Source organism: Phacochoerus africanus, chromosome 6 (assembly GCF_016906955.1).
Source record: "Phacochoerus africanus isolate WHEZ1 chromosome 6, ROS_Pafr_v1, whole genome shotgun sequence".
Taxonomy (NCBI): Eukaryota; Metazoa; Chordata; class Mammalia; order Artiodactyla; family Suidae; genus Phacochoerus; species Phacochoerus africanus.
Genome location: NC_062549.1, coordinates 83,687,217 through 83,708,556, shown reverse-complemented (window position 1 = coordinate 83,708,556; position 21,340 = coordinate 83,687,217). Strand labels below are relative to the sequence as shown.

Here is a 21,340-nt window from a genome sequence, read left to right as displayed (position 1 = left end):
TGAGGCAGTGTTTTCCAGAGGCTCTCAGACCATGACTGAGAGGAGACAGAGCCAGTTCATGGGTCCCTGTAGGGTCCACAGCCAGAACCGGGGTCTGTATGCTTCTTATACAGCACATGTGGGCAAGACTCCTCCTAAATCCTTTGGTGTATGATGCTGGATCCCATAGCTCCCACAAAGGCACTTCTATCCATGGATGGAGGTCAAATTGTTCTTATTTAGAGTAGAGCATAAATAAAGGATGTCTTATTCAGCAGTGTTGTTGATGTCTTTTCAAAATTTTTGCCTTAAAGAATCAACTATTCTCCCTTGGTTCCAATTTTTTATTTATTTTTATTTTTTATTTATTTATTTATTTATTTTAGAGATGCTCCAGCAGCATATGGAAGTTCCCATGCTAGGGATGAGCCCAGACCTATAGCTGCCAACCTATACCACAGCCACACCCCCTTGGTTACAATCTTGATGAGGCTCTCAGGTAAAGACAATTAATTAGCTGCTTTCTTGAGATAGTGAAAAAAGACCTGGAAACATTCCCTGTTCATTTCTCATACTTGGGTCCATCCCAGGAGCTGTTCACATTTTGTGGCTCTATAAACACTGTTCCTGTAAATTTTCTTTTGGCTTAGTTTAGCCAGAGGTGGTTTCTATCGCTTGCAACTGAAGGACCATAACTCATGCATTTGGGATTTTGGGAAGTTGTATTAGCTTTCTATTGCTGCATAACAGAGTATCACAAACTTAGTGGCTAAAAACACAAATTTATTATCTCACAGTAATATATATCTAAAGTCCAGGCACAGCACGAATGTATTCTCTGTTTAGATTCTTACAAGGCTGAAATTAAGGTGTTGGCTAGGGCTGCTATTTTTATCTGAGGCTCAGGGTCTTCTTCCAAGTCACCAGTTGTTGACAAAATCTATTTCCTTACAAAGGTAAGACTATATTCCTCTATTTTCCTACTACAATTAGCCAAGGACTATCTCAGTTCCTAGAGAACACCTGCATTTCCTTACCATGTGACCCCCATAGGCAGTTCACAACAAGGGTGCTTTATCCAAGGCCAATCAGAGACATCTCTCTGACTTCTTCTGCAACCAGCATGAGAAAACTCTGCTTTTAAAGGGCACACTTGATTGGGTCAGGACCACCCAGGATAAGATAATACAATCACAGGAGTGGTATCTCCTCATATTCACAGATCCTTCCCATAAGGAGATTATACAGAGCATATACACCAAAGTATGGAAATCTTGAAGGCCATCTTATGATCTTGTCTCCCACAGGAGTGTTATTGAAAAGATCCTCCTTCTTCCTCCGTGAGAATCAGGTATGCCTGGTATCCATCTTTCTCATCAGATGGAGGAAGCTTCCTGGGAATGAAGCCAACCCAGAGGATAGCAGAGATATACAAAGACAGGTCTTCAACTCACTATATCCATTGATAACCTGGATCATGCCATACCTAAATCCAGCCCATGGGTTTTTCCATTCATAAGCCAATAGCTTTTTTGTTAAGCAATTTGACTTTAACTCTGTGCTTTGTAATTGAAATGGCCTTGAATATTACAGATGCTGAAAATGCATAGCCATTGAAGAAATGCTTATAAATGTCACAATTTTGCCTGATTCTACTTTGTGGAGTTTTATCTAAGAGGTCCTTCTCCTCAAAACATTTTTTGTCCTTAAGAAAATTAAGTGATAAGTTTTTCTTTAAGGAGACATTAAGGAGGAAGACCATGCCTCATGTCCAAACACAAGAAAGACTTAAATGAAAAAAAAAAGACTGCACAAAAATATAAAAGATTTTAAAATAGCAAGAGGAGTTCCCATTGTGGCTTCGATCCCTGGCCTCGTTCAATGTGTTAAGGATCTGGTGTTGCTGTGTGCTGTGGTGTGGGTCACAGATGCGGCTCAGATCTGGTGTTGCTGTGGCTTTGGTGTAGGCAGGCAGCTACAGCTCCGATTTGACCCCTAGCCTGGGAGCTTCCATATGCCACGGGTGCGGCCCTCAGAGGACAAAATAAAAATTTAAAAAATAAAATAAAAATGACGAGAGATAGGAAGAATAAGTTGGGCTGTGGGTAAAATTAGAGATACTATCAATTAATTAGATGAATTGTAATCTACTAAATATTGCTGTTGCTAGTCAAAGAACTTCTACTAGAAAAAGAACATTTTCTGCTTTGGGGATAACGTACATTTGTGTGTCACTTTCATGTATATTGTCATATCTAATCTCCATGATGATTTAGTAAGGTAGTCAATACTGATGCACAATTTTCTCCTTATAAAGAAACAGATTCAGAAAGATTAATTTTCCCAAGGTCACAAAGCTGGTAGCGGCTAAATCAAAACTAGAACTCAGCTTTTCTGCGTGCAGGTCTATGGTGTGAGAACAGCCAGACCCCAGTTCAAATTCCAGCCTCACCACTTACTAGCTGTCTGGTTGCTGAATCCATTAATAAATGTTTAAAACTCTTTGTTCCATACTGGCTAACAAAGCCCTGCTCACTGGACTGTTGGAGGAATGAATACAATGATATACGTTATGTCCCTGGTATAGACGGTATTGGGAAGAATTTATTCCCGTTTACATCATCCAGAGGAAGTGAGAGTCACCATCATTGCCTAGAGAAAAGGACTGCAGCTGGCTGTTAAATGTTTGAAGCACATGTTGTGTGCAAAGTCTTTCTAGGAATGGGGGGGGCAGGTGCGGTCCCCATCTCTGTGGAGAGAGCAGGAGATGGAGAAGAGCTGATGACGGATGGGGTGGACACCTGCTCCAGCAGAGAGGGAAGGCTCCGGATCCCAGGGCAGGGTCCTCTTTGCTCCCTCTTTAGGATCCCACAGCTCTTGAGGACCAGGTCAGAACTTACGGCAACTACCTCGTGTTTGTTATGAACACATGGTTCCAGTTCCTGGGCTGGTGGAGGTAATGAGTTTAGCCTCAGGAGTCTTACAGAGTCTGCTCCTGCGCATCTGAGCAAACACAAAATCATCTTTTTTTTTTCTTTACTTTTTGGGCCACACTCGCAGCATATGGGAGTTCCCAGGCTAGGGGTCAAATCAGAGCTATAGCTGCCAGCCTATGCCACAGCCACAGCCACAGCCACTCGGGATCCGAACTGTGTCTGCGACCTATACCACAGCTCACAGCAACACCAGATCCTTAACCTACTGAGTGAGGCCAGGGATCAAACCTGCATCCTCATAGACCCTAGTTGGGATCGTTAACTGCTGAGCCACTAAGGGAACTCCCCAAAATTATCCTTTGAAATGAGCAGGCTTCATTTTTACCTTTATTTTTGGCAGTGCCCATGGCATGCAAAAGTTCCCAGGGATCAAACCCACGCCACAACAGCAACCCAAGCCACTGCAGTGACAATACCAGATCCTTAACCCACTGAGCCACAGGAGAACGCCTGGGCAAACCTTGAGATGCCAGGGCATCTGAGAGCCCAGTTTATAACCAAATTCCAAGCAATGAATGATCTCAAGTTTCTCACCTCTGTGGTGGCTTAGACTCACTTCTGACTCTACCAAATGGTTTTCCTTCAGTGTGGTGCCTTGGAGAGCTGCGACTCTAGGAATGCACAGACCTGGGATCTGCTCCCACCTTTGTCCTAAATTTGCTTTGTGACCTTGACCAAATCACTTTCCGTCTCTGGGTCTTGGTGTCTTCAGCCATAGGTGAAGGGGCTGAATTTTTAGGTGGATTTTCATTACTTGAGACTGAAAAAATGAAAAACATCCTGATAAATAGAGATATTATGGGATCCTTTGTCAGAAAAGCAGCTTTTAAAGGTCTAATTCCATGAGATTTGATACGGTGCTATGCACATACTTGAAGCTCAGTAAATATTTGCTATGTAAAAAGTGCTTTTGATTTGTAATCAAAACATGAAAAAATAAAGCACCTTTCTTCTCCTCTTCAAAAAGAGATGAGGAGTTCCCGTTGTGGCTCAGTGGTAACGAACTGACTAATACCTGTGAGGACACGGTTCAATCCCTGGCCTCACTCAGTATGTTAAGCATCCAGCATTGCCATGAGCTGTGGTGTAGGTCACAAACACAGCTCAGATCCTCTGTAGGCCAGCAGCTGCAGCTGTGATTCAACCCTAGCCTGGGAACCTCCACACGCCTCAGGTGTGGCCCTAAAAAGACAAAAAAAAAAAAAAAGAGAGAGAGAGATGAAAGGGCATACTAGATGCCCCTCCCAACTTGTCTATCCTTAAAGCATATTTAGGCTTATCAGTCTTGCCTCTCCAATGCCCCCTTCCCTTTTAGCCCAACCAGCTATTATCTCTCCCACCCCTTGGGTGAGGCACAGAGTTGTATGTGTGCTGCCCCGAGTGCATCCTAGGGCGTGCCTTGATCCTACTGCTCCTTGCTTGTTGCCCATACTGACCAGTCTTCGATATGAGGGTCTAGATGTTGGTTTTCAGAGCTCTGCCCTGACTGATTGTGCGGGAGGCACTCTGACTTGATGCAAATCATATTTTTTATCATTTGCAAAGTGGAAGGACCAAGTGAGCTGCAAGAGGCAGAGTCAGTTGGCTGGCTTGGAAATCTTCTCTGAACAGCACCCCCACCCCCTCCCCATTGGCTTGGTCCTCTTGCCTCAGGAACAAGCCTGAAGGGGGTTCACTCTGCAGGTGAGGGGACAGGTGGTCCCTGCATTAGAACTTTACAGTCCCTTAGGATAGTCAGCAGCTTACAGGGAAGGAAGGATGATTAAAAGACAAAGGAGGCCTGGAATTCCCGCGGTGAAGCTGGTCTGGCCCCACTAAGAGAGGATTAAAGAGGATTTTCCTGCTCTAGGCAGACCCTCTCTGGGCAATTCAGTGCAGCTCCACAGGGACCTCTAGTGGCTGTCATGTCAAACTATGGTTTCCCCAGCTTTTCCCCAGCTGACCATTGGGCCTGACCTCTAACCAGGTTTCAGCACAGGAACCCAGATCTTCCCATATCTATTCTGGTCCTATACACCCAGCACATGATGGGTGAGTCCCAAGGCCCAGTGGAGACTAGGGACTGACATATGACAGGGGTGACCTTCCTTCCTACATTCTTATTACCGAGAAAATGGCTAGTTCTTTGCTCCACTAAAGCCTGACCAGCATCCACGTCACGAGTGGCCTCGGGCCAACCTACACTGATAGATATAAAATAATGCTAATAACCACCCCTAATCCTAGGTATCATCCCTGACTTACCCACGAAGGGGACCCTCTGCAGAGCATTTGCCTGAGGCCACCTGGCTAAGTGGTTGAGCTGGGATTTGAAGGTAGTCACCTGGCTTCAGAGCTCACACTCCTATACCCCGAACTGCCTGCACAAAAGATGTTAACTCGCAACCCATGATATCCTGGGGTTTTCTTACACATGGACCTATTTTTTAAACTACACACCTTTAATACAAGTGGCAAGAAATCTCTTCAAGGGACTCATGTGTCACCATCAGGTGAGGGGTCACTGGATTCTTGGGAACAGAGCTAGATTTAAGGACAGAGTTTGATGAGCAACTGTGTGAACCCTCCTAAGCTAACCATCTGGGGACTCTAGCCTCTTCCCTTAAGGAAGGAAAACCTGTGTCCCAACTATTTCTTAGGCTTGTTGCAAGGATTAGATAAAATGTTAACTTATTTTTGAGAAAACTCATACCACCTGCCCTTTGGAGCAAAGGAAAGAAAAGCAACTAGTGTTTACTGAGAGCTTTTATTATTATTTTTTTTTTTAGGGCCACACCTGTGGCATATGGAGGTTCCCAGGCTAGGGGTCAAATTGGAGCTACAGCTGTGGGCCACAGCCACAGCCACAGCCATGTGGGGTATCTGAACTGAGTCTGCCATCTACACAGTAGCTCACAGCAACACCAGATCCTTTACCCACTGAGCAAGGCCGGGGATCAAACCTGCATCCCCATGGTTACTAGGTGGGTTCGTTACCACTAGGCCACAATAGGAACCCCTTTACTGATTTTTTTATGTCTAGTGTTATCATGACCTAAGAGTTGCCAATTCAAATCATACAGTACCATTTTTACCTCTAAATTCAGGGAAGAGAGCACTTTCATATACTCTTTGCAGGACTGTTCATTGATATCAAGACTTCAAAGCAATGTGTAACAAGTCCTACCAGCTTTTGACCTGGGATTCCACTGCTGGGAATCTCTCTAAGGAAACAAGCAGAGATGTAGAAAACACTTCATGCATAAAGAGTTCTCTCTTGGAATTCCCACTGTGGTTCAGTGGGTTAAGAACCCAACTAGTGTCCATGAGGATGCAGGTTCAATTCTTGGCCCCACTCAGTGGGTTAAAAGGCCCGGTATTGCCATAAGCTGCAGCATAGGTTGCAGATGAGGCTCAGATCCGGTACCGCTGTGGCTGTGGCTGTGGCTGTAGCAGAGACCGGCAGCTGCAGCTCTGATTTGACCCCTAGCCTGGGATCATCCATATTCTGCAGGTGTGGCCCAAAAAAAGAAAAGAAAAAGGAAAAAGAGTTCTTATAACAGGGAAAAATTGGAAGTAACTTAAATATTCAAATACTGGAGAAAGTGATAATAGCCCTTAGCTTTTGCCTGTCTAGAGTCCCTTCAGTTAACATAATTTCTTTCCTTTCAGGACCTCTGCTTCAAAATTCTCCCAATCCCTGGAGTTCTGATGGTTCTGATAGCTGATCCCCCAACTGCAGAGAAAGACACAAGACATGGGCTCAGCCAATGAGGGAACCCCGTTCCCAGACACAGGGATTATTCAGAAGTGGCCCTTCTGGCTCAAAAAGATGCATCCCCCTTGCTCTAAGATTGCTGACTGCAGTCAAAACCAACACAATGGAAAGAGGAGCCAGGGGATGAAGACTGAGTTCTAAAAGAATTATTTTAGGAAATGAATTCTTTTTGCTTAAACTACTTTGACTGGGGTTTCTGTCACTAGCAATGGAGTACTAACACACACTGTCATTTGGTAACCAAATCAGATCTGATGAAATACTTGCAACCATCTTTATGAACGGCTTCTAGAAACATTAACAAACTTATGATTAAGTGAAAAAAAGCATGATAATCAACATATAGCACAATCTTAATCATATTTAAACATTTCATGGAAGCATAGATGTGTCTTCTAAGAAAACACAACAAAATATTAGCAGTCATGATGGCTGGTGATATTTTTAACCCTCTACTTTGTGTCTTTTTCACACAGAGGGATATATCTTACAATAAATAGCAAGAAAAAAAAACTAAGAAAAAGATAAAAGTTTTACTAGTTGATTTATACCTCCCTTAATTAAAAAAAATTAAGTTACTGTCTTCTCAAATGAAAATATATAGTAGAGCACCTGGTTTTAAAGTGACAGTTTGGAATTTCCCTAAAAATATTAACTTATCAGCTTTACACTAAGTAGAACATTATTTTTTTTAGTACCAAAACTGAAAACACACCCCACTGTAAGAAAGTAGAGTCTCCTCTGTGACTTTGTGAATTTCAGTCCAAATATTATTAAAAGGGAAATGTGACATGAACAGCTCCAATCAGAACATGTATGAATTGAACTCATTGGGCCCTGCCTCGTGTCATAAAGGATTTTTCTCCACCTCACTACATACTTGAAAAGAATTTAAACCTAGACTAGAAGCCAGAATAAACCATGACTATTGGCCATGATCTGAGAAAGATAGATGGCCTTGACCAGCTGGGCACAGATCCAAGGCCAGGACAACATCCACCAAGCACAGTCCCTGGGCTAGACAGCTTGAGGCTCCTGAGCCGCTCCTTCTTTACTTCTGATTTTCTCTTTCCTTGCTGGGCTGCCTTTACCCTAGTATACTATCATCGAGGTCGTCTGCCCACAACCCAGCCCACAGTGTCTTTCTCAGGGGCTTGACTGGCTCTGCTGTACAGCAGTCCCCCAACATCCACAGTTTTGCTTTCTGGGGTTTTGGTTACCAGTGGTCAATTTGAGTTCTAAAATACTAAACGGAAAATGCCAGAAATAAACAATTCATAAGTTTTAAATTGTGTGTGCTGTTTTGAGTAGCATGATGAAATATTACACTATGAGTCATCCCTTTTGTCCAGAGACTCCATGCTGCATATGCTGTTACTTAGTAGCCAATGAGGTCATCAGAGCAACTGTCTTGATATCATAGTACTTGTGTTCAAGTGACCATTATTTTACTTAATAATGGTCCCAAAGCACAAGAGTGGTGATAAGTCTTTTATTGTGCCTAATTTGTAAATTAAACATTATCATACATATGCATAGGAAACATTGTGTATGTGTGTATACATACATACATACATATATACATATACACACATATATATATACACACACACACACACATATACATATATATATATATATATATCCACTAGCAAGGGTTGGGGGCAAGGGGTTGGTTGTCTTAGTATCCCTGCAAAAAAGGGTGGGGTTGGGGATTACTATACAAGAAACCTGCATCTGCACAAAAAGTGGTCTACAGTGCCCTCTGATGGTCAATCAGGGACATAATCTGAACATTCAATTAAAGGAATCTGCAACACCTTCCATGAAAAAATCTTTGACTCTCCTCTGATAATCAGATCTTACCTGAATACAAGTGTTTTTGCATGGTACTAAATGATGAAGACAAAATTCACAATAATTGGGTAGAGAAAAGTACAGATAGATGCTCTCAACCTAATTCTACCAAGTTAACATGGAAGGTCCTGAGGGAAGACCCTTGATGATGGCTGCATTCTGACATCCCCCAAATTTTAGGACACAAGGAGCTGTTTACCAATAGGAAAGAGTCCAATTATTCACATTAAGCTTTGAAACAGCCAGAAGCTGATTTTAACAGTCTGCTAAAATAAAAACACAAAAGAGTTTCAAAGTGGACAATGAAAGTGTAACAAATCTGTTTAAGAAAATAAATCCAACTCATTTCATTAAAATAATACTTTTAATTATCAATGGTTTGAATAAGAAATGTACTCTGCCAAGTTTTAAAACACACCATTTTTCTAAAACAGAAGCTGGATTTCAGATAAGTTCATTTCATAGTCTTCAAACTCATATTCAACATCCTCCCTTTTAAGTCATTTAAGGAGTCAGTTACTTGATTCCTGACACACATCTTTATGAGAGATCTCATAGCATCTTCTGAAATATAGGTAATAAAAGTAAAGTTTCTTGCTTTCTGAAGAAATATGCTTTTAAAAAGTTGTGTTATTTTTCCCTCTGATGATGTAATTTTGGTAGTAACAGCATTAGAAGGCATTTGGATATTTGAAGCAATTGAGGAAGGCTTAGGTCATTGTTGAGAGTATCATTAGTATGAAAGAAAAGCTACAGAGTGGCTGGGAGACAGATTTTGGCCCTGGCTTAAGCTGGTCCATGTCCAGGTTAACTTTACTTATAAAAGAATACCAGAAACAACTTACGAAAATCCCCTCCTTTCTTCTTTCTTTTGCAATCCCATTCTGGGGCAAAAAAAAAAAAAAAAGTGCATGTGTGTGTGTATTTTGAGTGGAGGAAATACTATACGGTGTCCACTTAGTGGGGGAAGTCAAATTCAGGATGTTTTATGGACTTCCTTTGTTCTAGGAAATTATCACTTTAGATTTGAAAAACTTTTAAGTTATTTATAATAAAGTTTTGTCCCATGTTGGATCAGCAACACCCAGAACTGTCAGACATAAATGGACCATGAGTAGGACATTCCAATTGTTTCATCACTGTTGGTCTGCCTGGGCAAGATTTATTCAGGGACACTGTAACTGGATCCAGACCCTTAGTACAGCCTCAGGCAGCAGCTGTTGGGGAGTGACGCCCTGTCCTTAGTACAGTGGTTTCCAGGAATTAAGAACACACATTGAATACCTTCAAGTGCCAATACGCAATCTAAATCTCCTCTGCAAGGAGCATCATTGGCAAATTATTTGGAACTGATGGCACCAACTTCTTGGATCCTAAGGAAAGATAGGTATCTATGAAAATTGGCTTCAAGATATGAAAAGAGTATATATCCCACTGGTTCATCTTCCAAGAAATCCAGTAACAACCCAACTCAATTCCATAAACATGCAAGCAAGGAAACAAACCAGAACATGAAAGAAAACTGGCTAATCTTCTAGGAAATTTCAATGGAGAAACACTGAGCATTTCAAGTTTGTATGAAACTTCGCAAGAAACTTCACATGTGAAGTTAAATTCACCATATGCTGCTTCACCTGGAGAGGAAGAGTTATTTCATTGAACTGAGTGAACAAATCATAAAAGTTAATTCATTCTGGAGAAGGACTAGAGAAACTTCTGATCTAAAAGTTTAAGATCTTGAGTTAATTTCAGCCACTTTAGTATACTAAAGAATCATCTGAGTTTGCTAAAATGCGGATTGCTGGGTTCTGGTTCAGCATCTGGCCTAGGAATCTTCATCTCAGTCAGCATCCCTTCTCTCCACATATGATGCTGACATGCTTCAGAGGAACACTGACAGGATGAAACATTAATCAGCAGCTGTGGCTGCTATGATCTTCTCATTCAGGAGTATCTGAAGGTTTCAAAGATAAAAACAGTTGAGACAAAGAGGTCCTGAACATTAAGGCAAAAAAGCAGTAATCAGCCAGCACCTAGCCAGGGAGGTGACCTTAATCCATCTTCCTGTTGCAGTCCTAACGTGGCCATCAGGAAATCCATCTCCAGATAAGGGAGAGCAGGCAAGTTTGTAATCTGTGACCTCTCATTCCCTCTATCCTTACTAGGGAACACAGGATGCCCCAGAGGCCTGCTGCTCAGACTTCAGTGAGAGGAGGCAATGGCTGATACTCATGAGAACGGCTTTCTCCAGCATGTCTGCAAATACTTCCAGTAAACATTTCAACCTTCCCCTCAATATCCAAATATGCTCATGGAGCCTCGACCCAACAGCCTAGCAAGGCAAACCATATTCAGTTAGGCTCCAAGTTAGCCCTGCCAAATGACCTGGGTGTTGAAGCTTTCTCAAAAGACTCCACTGGAGTGAGACAGGTTCCAGATGCAGACAGTTGTGTGGTGTTTGGAGAAATATTATCTTCCAAAACCAATCTAGGCAAACCAGGCAAGGTGGCTGCCACTTGGGGAAGCTCCAGTATGCCTGTGTGGCCCCCAGGAGTGGTTCCCCCAAAAATGTGCAGGCCACTGACCCTTACAGATACTACTGTATACTCTCTCAGGCTACGAAATAGTTCTGTGGCACACCAGGTGGGATGGGAGTGACTCTGTCCCACCTAGGCTCTGAAATGGACAGTTGTCAGAGGCACCCGTTCTGGAAGGTCATCTTCAAGGAACTGCCCATTCTGAGGATTCCGGTGTCCTGTCTCAGGAGGGGCCCATACCCAGGTCTAGTCTTCTGGCCTCCTCTCAAAAGGACAGGAGAGTGCTCCCTCTTATCTCTGAGCAGCAGAAAAGGCCCTCTCATCTGTGTTAATAAAGTGGGAACCTCAAACTTTTCTATTTTACTCACTCACCATGGAGACTTATGGGAAAACCCCATTTTTATTTTGCTATTAAAGCAAGCATTGCCCTTGGGCATGTTATTTATATGAAGATAACTGTGCTTCAGAGATTGATACGTCCTGTAAAAATGAACTTTAACCTCTAAGAGCGAGCCTGTCAGCTTACTGGACGTCCTCCTTGGTAATTTGTTGCCTGGCCATAATGTTGTAATTGCTACCTCTGTCTTCCTATAAAGCAAGATGGCTTTTCACGTTCAGAAGACAAACACTGGCCCAGGCCTCTTCTCCTGTGTACACAGCAGCAGAATAAACACTATGACTCTTGGATTCTTTATTCAAAGAAGTTGAGCATTTTTGTCTCAAAGGATCAGCCTGACAAGTAGCCAGTATTTATGAAACAGCTGCTCTGTACCATACACTGTCCTAGGTCCAGTTTGGAATGAAAAACTAAAACTAAAACCTGAGCTTTTACTGTGAAGAGATTTACAATCATGGTGGGAAGTCACTAGTTCACCACAGAACTGTTGTTAAATAGAATAAGACAGGGCAAAAAAATGCTGAGAATTTAAATGCAAACCTGAGTTACAACCTACACATCTAGCTTAGCATCGTCACCCCAGTCTCCACAGAGAGCAGTCAGTCTGTTACAAGAAGAAAGTGTTTACATTACACTGGAATTGGAGCGTGGCCAGCTGCTGGTGAGGTAACCACCAGCATGGCAGCATGAGGTTCCAATAAGAAGCAAAGTGAGGGCTCTGGAGCTGGAATGCCGGGGTTTGAATCCCAATACCATCACTTACTGGCTGTAGACTTTAGGCAAGTTTCTTACTTTTCTTTTTTTCTCTTTTTCGTCCTTTTAGGGCCGCACCTGCAGCATATGGAAGTTCCCAGGCTGGGGGTCAATTCAGAGCTGCAGCTGCCAGCCTACACCACAGCCACAGCAATGCAGGATCTGAGCCGCATCTGCGACCTACACCACAGCTCACGGCAATGCCAGATCCTCAACCCACTGAGCGAGGCCAGGGATCAAACCCGCATCCTCATGGACGCTACTTGGGTTAACCACCGAGCCACGACAAGAACTCCACAAGTTTCTTACTTTTCTATGCATCAGTTCTCCACCTCACAGATGAAGAAAAAAACATTATCTAACTCATCAGGTTGCAGTGAGAGTTCAGTGAGTTCATACACCTAAAGCCACCTGGGCAGCACCCGGCCAGCAATGCTCAATAAATGCTACTGCTACTGTTATTGTCACCACTGTCCACTAGGCCTTAAAGCTGCCAGACAGGCAGGAGTGACCCGTGTCGCCTGGGAAAAGCACCAGTCTCTTATATTCCTTCATTTGAACTCTGACCTAATTTCAAAGAATCTGATCACCCCCTTCTTTCCTATCCCTTTCCCATCTTCAGGTTATACTCCTCCCCTCCAGGTGTCCCTTTCTGGGCGAGACGGACCACACATCCCCACAGGAATGGGGGCTGAGTGCACGGGTCACATGCTCGGACTCGGATGTGGATCCTTCATGGTCCGGAAGCACCCAGGTCTGATTCTCAAGAGAAAATGTCATCGTGGAACTAGGCTCTACTCAGGGCCCCACAGGCATAGCCTTAAAACGGGGTCTGCACTTGGTGTCCTAGTCTGCAGAGAGAGTTCAGGGGTCCGTGATGGGGAAAAAAAAACTGGGATGGAATAAACTTTTTTCATTTTCATTAAGCTTTAACTGAAATGTATCATTTCCTTCAGTGATAAATGCAGGCAATAAACCACAGTGGTGAGAGCGTATCTGTGAAGGCCACCAAAAGAAATAGAGAAATCACAGACACTTTCACATCATGGTAGAGCTGCTGCAGAAGTCTCAAAATATTCAGTTCTCACTACTCTGAAAGTACAGAAGAATATGGACTCACTGCTATAACTTATTATTTAACATGTTCATTAAAAAGCTAACATATCACTATACCACACATTTTTTATAAAATATTTTTATAAGTGTATTTCAATATAGTTGATTTCTTTTGTAATCCCATGTATTTTATACATTTAAAAAATATTATTCTTGGTGGGGGGGGGTCCACAGGCCTTACCAGCTTGCCAAAGAGATGCACGGTACATAAAATGGTTAAGATCCCCTTGCTTTAGAAGGTTAAGAAGCAGTGATAGGGGCTGTGATATTAGAAGGATGAAAGATGTAGAAATACTTACTGAAATGTGGCATTATAATATTCTTCAGGTGTCACTATTTTTGGTCCACCAAAGTAGTCTAGGACCCAGATGTTCGTGATATTCAACTTAGCAAAGAACCAATTATGACTGGATGGCCAGGTTTTCATCTCAGGGTGTCGAATGAATAATGAATTCTTTGCAACATCCATTTCACCTTCACTCACCTAAAAGACATATATAAAATAAACCTATTCATAGCAGTAACATTTTGTTTCCTCAGCTGTTAAGAATAGGTGATTCTATGGGAGTTCCTGTGGTTGGGAAGCGGAAACAAATCTGACTAGGAACCATGAGGTTTCGGGTTCGATCCCTGGCCTTGCTCAGTGAGTTAGGGATCCAGTGTTGCCATGAGCTATGGTGTAGGTCGCAGATGCAGCTCAGATCTGGTGTTGCTGTGGCTGTGGTGTAAGCCGGCAGCTACAGCTCTGATTAGAGCCCTAGCCTGGGATCCTCCATATGCCACAGGTGCAGCCCCAAAAAGACAAAAAAAAAAAAAAAAGAATATGTGATTCTAGCATTCTACTAATCTTATAATTGACAAATTCATTTTAGGTGTACAACATAATGATTTGATATGTTCATACACAGCAAAATGATCACAAGTTTAGTTAACATCCATCACCATGCATACATTTTTTTCTTCCTGTAGTGAGAACTTAAGGTCTACTATAAATTCTGATCTTAAGGAATCAGGAGAAAGTAAAGGAAGCTTGAAGAAATGCAGAGAACAATGAAGATTTCATATGTTGGTGATAATATATACTATAATGAAGTGGACGGCCATTAAGAGTACCAATTTTCATTGCTGAATAGTAATTTTGAGCTATCAGAGTAATTGGCACAGAGTACTATAGTAAAATGTTATGGGTGGTTACACTTTGTAACATTAGCACTCTTAACCCATAACATGCACATGTTAAACACGGAGAGGGGTTTAACAACACAAAGGATAGAAGTCTGTAGAAATTCAATGGAACTCAAAAATATCTGCTGCCCCTCCCCCTTTCTCCTGCCCAGGAGGGACACTCAACTCCAGATACGCATCCAGAAAGAATTTTGAGACCAAAAATAAAACTTATCTGAGGTATTCATGATTCACAAGGTCAAGCCGAAGCTGCTGACTCAACAATCAGATCAGTTCTCATTAACACCTCATCCTTTACCTTTCCCCTGATTCAATTTAACCTCCCCTCACTAGCACTCACTCCAAACTGTCTAAATTCACTTCTAGTATTTAATGGATATGCCCTTTTTTTTTTTTTTTTTCTTTTCTGCATGTGGAAGTTCCCAGGCCAGGGATTGAACCCACACCACAGCAGCGACCCAGCCACTGCAGTGACACTGGATCCTTAACCCATTGTGCCACAAAAAGAATTCCTGGATACTCCCCTTTTAACCTACTTAGAACAGGCTCTGCTCTAAGCCACTGTTAAAATATGGAGTCAGGGAACACAAGCATGGGTAACATTGTACAGTGTACACCGCGGGTAGGAATATCAATTTTGGTTGAGTGGATGTTCCTAATATAGGGGCTTAATAAGTATTACATCTCTTTGGCTTCGAAAAAATAGTTCAGTTCTCTCATAAATATCTTACTGAACACCTATATGAAAGCAACTGATTAAAACTTTTGGTTTTCATGATTTACATATTAGAATATATTCTAATTACGGATCTCAATCACAAATCAATTTTATTTTACTCTCAAAATATCCCTTCCTTCACTGCTAACAAGACAGTGCTTTCTAAAACCAGTGTCTGTTCTTGTAGGGTAACTATTTACCTTGATAACAGTTCCTGATAGTATAGTGTGAGCACAGAGGGGACTTTGAGGATCAAATCCATATTTCCTGCAGAAACTAGTCTCTGCCAAAGACAGGGTCAGCGTAGCATATGGATTATCCTGTAGAGAGAAAACGAAGACCCTCTCATGTGAAATATTGTCTCCAGATAGGTAATAAACCTCACAAGTTGCATACACATTGTCCCCAGACTTTGACTGTTCTTCCATAAAACGATGAATTGGAAAATACCACTTTCCACTTGGGAAAATTACTACTTGGATAGAGATTGATCTTGACCCTCTCCAAAGAAAAAGGTGTGTGGGGAGTTCCCGTCGTGATGCATTGTAAATGAATCCGACTAGGAACCATGAGGTTGCAGGTTCAATCCCTGGCCTCGCTCAGTGGGTTAAGGATCTGCCGTTGCTGTGACCTGCGGTGTAGGCCACAAACTCAGCTCAGATCCTGAGCTGCTGTGGCCAGAAGCTATAGCTCCAATTAGACACCTAGCCTGGGAACCTCCATACAACTCGGGTGTGCCGCCTCAACCCAAAAAAAAAAAAAAAAGGGTGTGGAGAGTTGTTTCATATTGTAAATTAACTGACTCAGTAATTACTATTTTGGTCTTTTTAGGGCCACACCAATGACATATTGAAGAATCAGAGCCACAGCTGCCAGCCTACACCACAGCCACAGCAACTCAGGATCCGAGCCTCGTCTGTGACCCACACTACAGCTCATGGAACCTGCGGATCCTTAACCCACTGAGGGAGGTGAGGGATCAAACCCTTGTCCTCATGGACACTAGGCGAGTTTGTTAAACACTGAGCCATGTTGTGAATTCCTCCAACAATTATTTTAACACTTTTTTTTTTGGAGTTCCCGTCGTGGCTCAGTGGTTAACGAATCCGATTAGGAACCATGAGGTTGCGGGCTCTATTCCTGGCCTTGCTCAGTGGGTTAAGGATCCGGCGTTGCCATGAGCTGTGGTGTAGGTCGCAGACATGGCTCGGATCCCACGTTGTTGTGGTTCTGGCATAGGCTGGCGGCTATAGCTCTGATTAGACCCCTAGCCTGGGAACCTCCATATGCCACGCGAAGTGGCCCTAGAAAAGGCAAAAAAATAAAATAAAATAAAAAATTTAAAAAACTTTTTTTTCTTAAATTCTTAATTTGTCCCATATTCACCAGAGGAATTATAATTACCCTACCATGCAAACACAAAGTTCATCTTCATTCTTCACTGCAAGATCTAAAGGATTAGACTAATATGAAACTAGTGTATAAAAATACTATGGTGGTTCAACTAGCTAAGCAAGAAAGTAGCTGATGGAGTTCCCTTCACAGTTCAGCAGTTAAGGACCCTGACTAGGATCCATGAGGACTTGGGTTAAATCTCTGGCCTCGCTCAGTGGGTTAAGGATCTGGTGTTGCTGTGAGCTGTGGTGTAAGTCACAGATGTGGCTCGGATCCCGAATTGCTATGGCTATGGCATAGCCACAGGCTGGCAGTTGTAGCTCCAATCCGACCCCTAGCCTGGGAACTTCCATATGCCCCAGGTGCAACCCTAAAAAGCAAAAAAAAAAAAAAAAAAAAGAAAGAAAGAAAGAAGGAAAAAGTAGCTGAATCATGCTTCTTAGTTATCTTACACTAGCAGAAACTGTCATGTGATTTCAAAACTGGAGAAGTTGCTCGTTCCTGCTCTAACAACAAAATTCTAAAATTAAAAATGTAATGCAAGCAAAATTCCTAATTCTTTCTTAAACAGAAATCAGCTTCATAAAAGGCGTTGTCGACAGATTACAGTAAAATTCACACACTGCATTTAGTGTTTTAAACCCCAAGTGTTAAAAAAAAAAAATCCTGAGTGTCCTGCATGGGGAATTTTGCCATCTCATAGTGACTCATCAAAACAATGAATCATAAACAGACGTCTTTGGGATCATTAGGCCAAATATTTGCTGTTGACAAACTGTTAGGCGAGGCATCATAGGAGACCAAAAATAGAGGAGAGGGAGACTCAGACATGGTCTTTCCTCCACTATGAGTTTATAATCTGATTGAAAATCAGATATAAACAAAACTTTAAAAATGCAAAACAAAGACGCAGAAGAAGTCAAAAGGCAGCACAAAACTAACTGCCAAGTGAATGGTACAGTTAAATGTATTCGAAGGTCAGTGTAAGGAGATGTCAGCACAGCCTGGAGCGATATGGAATCTCTAGAGAGCCTTATAAGATATTCAAAATCAGCACAGAAGTGGGAAGACACATTAAAGATAAAGGGAATAGTAATTGCAAAAACACAGCACTGTGTAAGACATGACTATGTGTAGTGAAAACCTAATTTGCTTGAAAGAAAGGCTTTCTGAGAGGAGGAGGTTGGGGACAAAGTGTGGAGGGATGGAAGTAGTGCAGGTGGTTCAACTCCAAGCTAAGGAGTCAAAATTGTATTTTGTAGGCTGGCATCTGTCAGTGCTTTCCAAGAACCACTTGCCTGAAAGAAAAAAAAAAGTCCTGATTTCTGGGCTCCATTCCCAGCCCAGGCATCTGTACTTTTAATAAACACCCAGGTGAATTTTATGCAGCTCTAGGCAGCCAGAAGTTGTCAAAGTTTTCTGGGGAGTTCTCTTATGGTTCAGCTGATTAAGGACCCAGCGTTGTCACTGCTATGGCTCTGATTACAGCTGTGGCACGGGTTTGATCCCTGGCCTGGGAACTTCTGCTTGCCATGGGCACAGCCAATAAATAAATAAATAAATAAATGTTTCTGGGCAGAAAGCAATGCTGAGTGGTATCTTGTTCCTGTAAATCTGGTGGGTGGGGTGGACAGGAGTAGACAGGAAGAAGACAGAGGTCAGAAACCAACTTTGACTGGCTAATTGACAGAATCAAACTCAGACTAATTCTGATGTGGCTATGCCTTTTCACTGCCATCATGGACCTGAAATCCTGGGTAAGTTCCTCACCACTGTCTTTTCTAGAGATGTCAAAGACCTGGGCTCAAGTTCTACCTGACAGTAACTAGTCAGACTAGGTAGAAGTTGAGTCTCTGCCCCTCTGAGTTTGAATTTCCTCATTCCTAAAATGAGGAGAATATCAGCAAAAGTTTAAATGTAATAATGTAGAACAGTGGTTCCCCTCAACATTAGAAGCATCAGGGAGGGATTTGGGGGGTGTTTTTTTAATATATGTGTTTTTAGTAAAATGCCTTGGCATTGCATTTTTTGTTAAGACTTCCCAGGTGACTATTTGCAGCTAAGGTTGAACATCATTGATGGGAGTGGAATGAACTTGCTCTGAGCAAATGCCTAAGGGAGTGGAGCAAGCCAGGAATAAGAAAATGGTGACCAAGGATGTTATGTGCCTTGGCTGCTTCTGGTTTTGCTCAGAGATTGCAGGCCCCCAGTGTCACAGATCTTACCATTTTTCAAGAAATTAGACAGACTTTTAATTGCACTCTCCATTTTTGAATGGTCGTAACTAATTCAGAGTTATTAAAAACAAAACAGAGCTCTGCATGGGCCAAAGAAAACCAGCCTGTGGGACATATTCATCTCATGGGCCACCAGTCTGAGACTTGTGTTTTGAAGGCTGAGGGAGCTGGGGTGAAACTGGAGTGTGGCCACTGGCTTTGGGCAAGTTACATAACCTAAGATTCAAGTTCTTCATCTGCAGAATGGGGATGGTAATACCCACTTCAAAGGGTTATTAAAGGAGATGATGAATGGAAGATGAATGAAAAGGTCAGCCTGGAACAAGGTTATATCAAACCTTATATTAAATATAAGGTTTCTTTCATCTTATCATTATCAACAGTGTTAACCTCTGGGGTTCTCATTGTGGCTCAGCAGTAACCAACCCAACCAGTATCCATGAAGACGTGGGTTCAATCCCTGGCCCCACTCAATGGGTTAAGGATCCGGGTTGCAGTGAGCTGTGGTGTAGGTCACAGATGCAGCTTGGATCTGGTGTTGCTGTGGTGTAGGCTGGCAGCTGCAGACCCCCTAGCCTGGAAACCTCCATATGCCGCGGGTTCACCCCTAAAAAGACCAAAAAAAAAAAAAGACTGCAATAATCATACACAATGTTGTCCATTCACTTCTTGCTGCTGAAGGGAAAATTCTTAATTCAAAGGAGGGGTAAGAAAGAGAAATCCCAAAGCCAGTTATACTAAGTGCTAAACTACCCAAAAGTCTCTACACCCTGTAAAACTTTTAATAAGAGTTCAGTGAGACACCGTAACCCAAAACGACCCCAGGTGAGAAGTCCTCCAGGTGCTGGTAAAGAATTCACTAGAAGTGCATTGCGCAGTGGCGAGGGCGTGTGTGAAATTCCTGATATTTAGCTGCCCAGCAACAGAGAAGCTGCAATGCTCGCCTAGCCAGCTCGGGAGAAAAGAGGCAGAGGTTTGGCCTACGTTCAAATTCTTATCTCTACGAGGCCGGCTCTCCTTCCTCAACAGAATTTAGGCGACAGTCAAAAGGCTCGAGCTTCGGCCCGCGGTGCCACACGGCCCCTCCCGCTCACCTGCAAGTTGTCTACTGATTGCTGCAACGGGCTCAGATAGAAGTACAGGACGCCGGTGCCCTTGCCTGGGGGGCCGTCGCTGAGAGATAAGACGTCGGCAAAGGGCCTGCCCCGCACCCCCTCCTGCGTGGAGATGGTGGCCAGCGCGCCCCAGTCGCAGAGGTTCGTCACGAAGCGGGCCACAAGCGCCGCATTCTCGCGGGGCGGGAGCGGCGGCAGCAGCCCGGTGGCGTCCCAGTGCCCGTGGCCCTGCCCGCCTCGGCCCCGCGCTGGTGTCACCAACAAGGCCACCAGCGCGGGAGCCAGCAGGAAGGCAAGCACGGCACGCGCAGACCCGCGGGCACGACCATCCATGTCCGCTACTCCAGCAAAAGTTCCGAGTCCGGGGCCTACCGGGTCCCAAGACTAAGCGTGCGCGCCCGGGCCCCGCCCATCGCGGGGCAAACCGATCCTGCCCCTTCCGAAGAGGACCAATGGGAGTACGGGGGTGATGGGCGGAGAGGGCGTGTCCCTCGGCCCGCCCCCGCAACGTGCTGCGAGGAGGCTGTTTACCCACCTTCCTGCAGCTCCGCCCCGCCGCTCTGACAGGATTGCGAAATCTTCCTAAAGGGGGTGGTCGTTTTGGACCGAGGGAAAGCAGAGGCTTAGAGAAATTAAGCAGCTTGCCTAAGTCATACTCCTAGGAATGGACCAGTCTCTTCACACACACCCCCTTCCTTTAATACCTTTGGATTTGGCTACCTGGCATCTGAGAGGAAATGTTGTGTTTTCTTCACATGCTCCTCTTGTCTGTTTACTTCACTGTCTGGTTACTCCACTGTAAAGAGGAAAGACCAAAGAGCAGCAAGGGTCCCAGGGGGAAAACAGAAGCCCCAAAGTTTAACACCTTAATAACTTATTATTCCTGACCCGGGAGTCCCTCAGAGATACCAGGGGATTGTCAGGATTCCATGCACGTATTTGAACTCATTGAAACCAGTTGTGGACCGTGGTTATAAGGCTCGGGGACTGTGGTTTCACAGATGTCTTGCTTTTGCTCATCCCTCACCTCATGTAAGTGGCGTTTCCTTTTGCTCCTCCTAGGAAAGTCTCTTCCGTTTTTCCAGGGGTGCCTCCTCTTTCTGATACTCTGGCAATTGGCAAGTAGGCTCATACCACCTGATGTGCCCTCCTTATAATTATAAGCTTTAATCACACTTCCTCATAGCGAATCCTCATTATTTTGACCTGGCCTCACGCCCCTACTTTAATCATTGTTATAAAGGCCAGTGTGGTGGTGCTGGGGCAGGAGGTTGTCAATTTCTAAACCTGGCTCTGGT

At 43.5% G+C, this 21,340-nt stretch overlaps 1 protein-coding gene across 5 annotated transcripts; it reads right to left on the bottom strand.

The window, feature by feature from the left end:
* Positions 1–741: 741 nt before the first annotated feature.
* Positions 742–20,446, bottom strand: CREG1 (cellular repressor of E1A stimulated genes 1). Of its 5 annotated transcripts, XR_007135466.1 has the most exons (5): positions 20,022–20,445; positions 15,496–15,615; positions 13,692–13,876; positions 3,510–3,735; positions 742–1,373 (listed from the first exon to the last, which is right to left on the bottom strand). XR_007135466.1 is itself a non-coding variant. In XM_047784004.1 (4 exons), exons 1-4 carry the CDS (start codon positions 20,373–20,375, stop codon positions 3,726–3,728), a joined length of 669 nt encoding a protein of 222 aa, XP_047639960.1. In that variant the 5' UTR covers positions 20,376–20,445; the 3' UTR covers positions 3,389–3,725. The 5 variants fall into 5 exon arrangements, 4 of the variants coding, with proteins under 4 accessions (XP_047639960.1, XP_047639959.1, XP_047639958.1 ...); XM_047784004.1 differs by lacking the exon at positions 742–1,373 and having other exon boundaries at positions 3,389–3,735; XM_047784003.1 differs by lacking the exons at positions 742–1,373; positions 3,510–3,735 and adding an exon at positions 8,935–10,543 and having other exon boundaries at positions 20,022–20,443.
* Positions 20,447–21,340: the final 894 nt, after the last annotated feature.